At 41.7% G+C, this 525-nt stretch overlaps 1 protein-coding gene across 1 annotated transcript; it reads right to left on the bottom strand.

The window, feature by feature from the left end:
* Positions 1–87: 87 nt before the first annotated feature.
* Positions 88–317, bottom strand: SARC_18284 (hypothetical protein; the record flags this gene model as incomplete). Its single annotated transcript, XM_014287636.1, has 1 exon — positions 88–317. A coding segment is annotated over one exon (230 nt), but the record flags the coding sequence as incomplete, so codon positions are not given.
* Positions 318–525: the final 208 nt, after the last annotated feature.

Raw genomic sequence — 525 nt, 5'->3', positions numbered from 1 at the left:
GTATATATATAGTCTCTGCAGGAAAAAGATCGGCACAAATACTGAATACGCATAATTATCACAAATCGGACACAATGAAGGCAATCACCTTTGTATGCCTTCATGCCCTCGAAACAGCACATTGCGTAGTGGAACACGGTGCAAGCAGGGTCCATAGCCATGTCTCCGTAAGGTTTAATGACAGGGGTAGCCCATCCCTTCTCCTGACTCCAATCAGCTTCCAGCATATGGTCTGTAAAAGTCTGCCCGAAGAGAAGTGTGCTATTCTCTGGCTTTGTCTTTGGACTTTCAGTCTTGTTTATTTGTATTCCTGATGCCTGCAGAATACACGCAAAGTGGCGCAGAGGGAGATGGGGTCTTAATGAAAGTATAGGGATGTATATCTATATATATATATACGAACAACACCAAATCTGTCGCTATCGTTAGGATAAAGACTGAAATACAGTTTTCAAGCATATACTACCTGCTTCTCCGCAGAGGTCGTAGACTCCATTTGTGCAATAACTATATAGTTATATATTT

Source organism: Sphaeroforma arctica (genome assembly GCF_001186125.1).
Source record: "Sphaeroforma arctica JP610 unplaced genomic scaffold supercont1.15227, whole genome shotgun sequence".
Classification (NCBI taxonomy): Eukaryota; class Ichthyosporea; order Ichthyophonida; genus Sphaeroforma; species Sphaeroforma arctica.
Note: the sequence above shows the minus strand (reverse complement) of the source record. Positions and strands in the feature narration are given on the sequence as shown.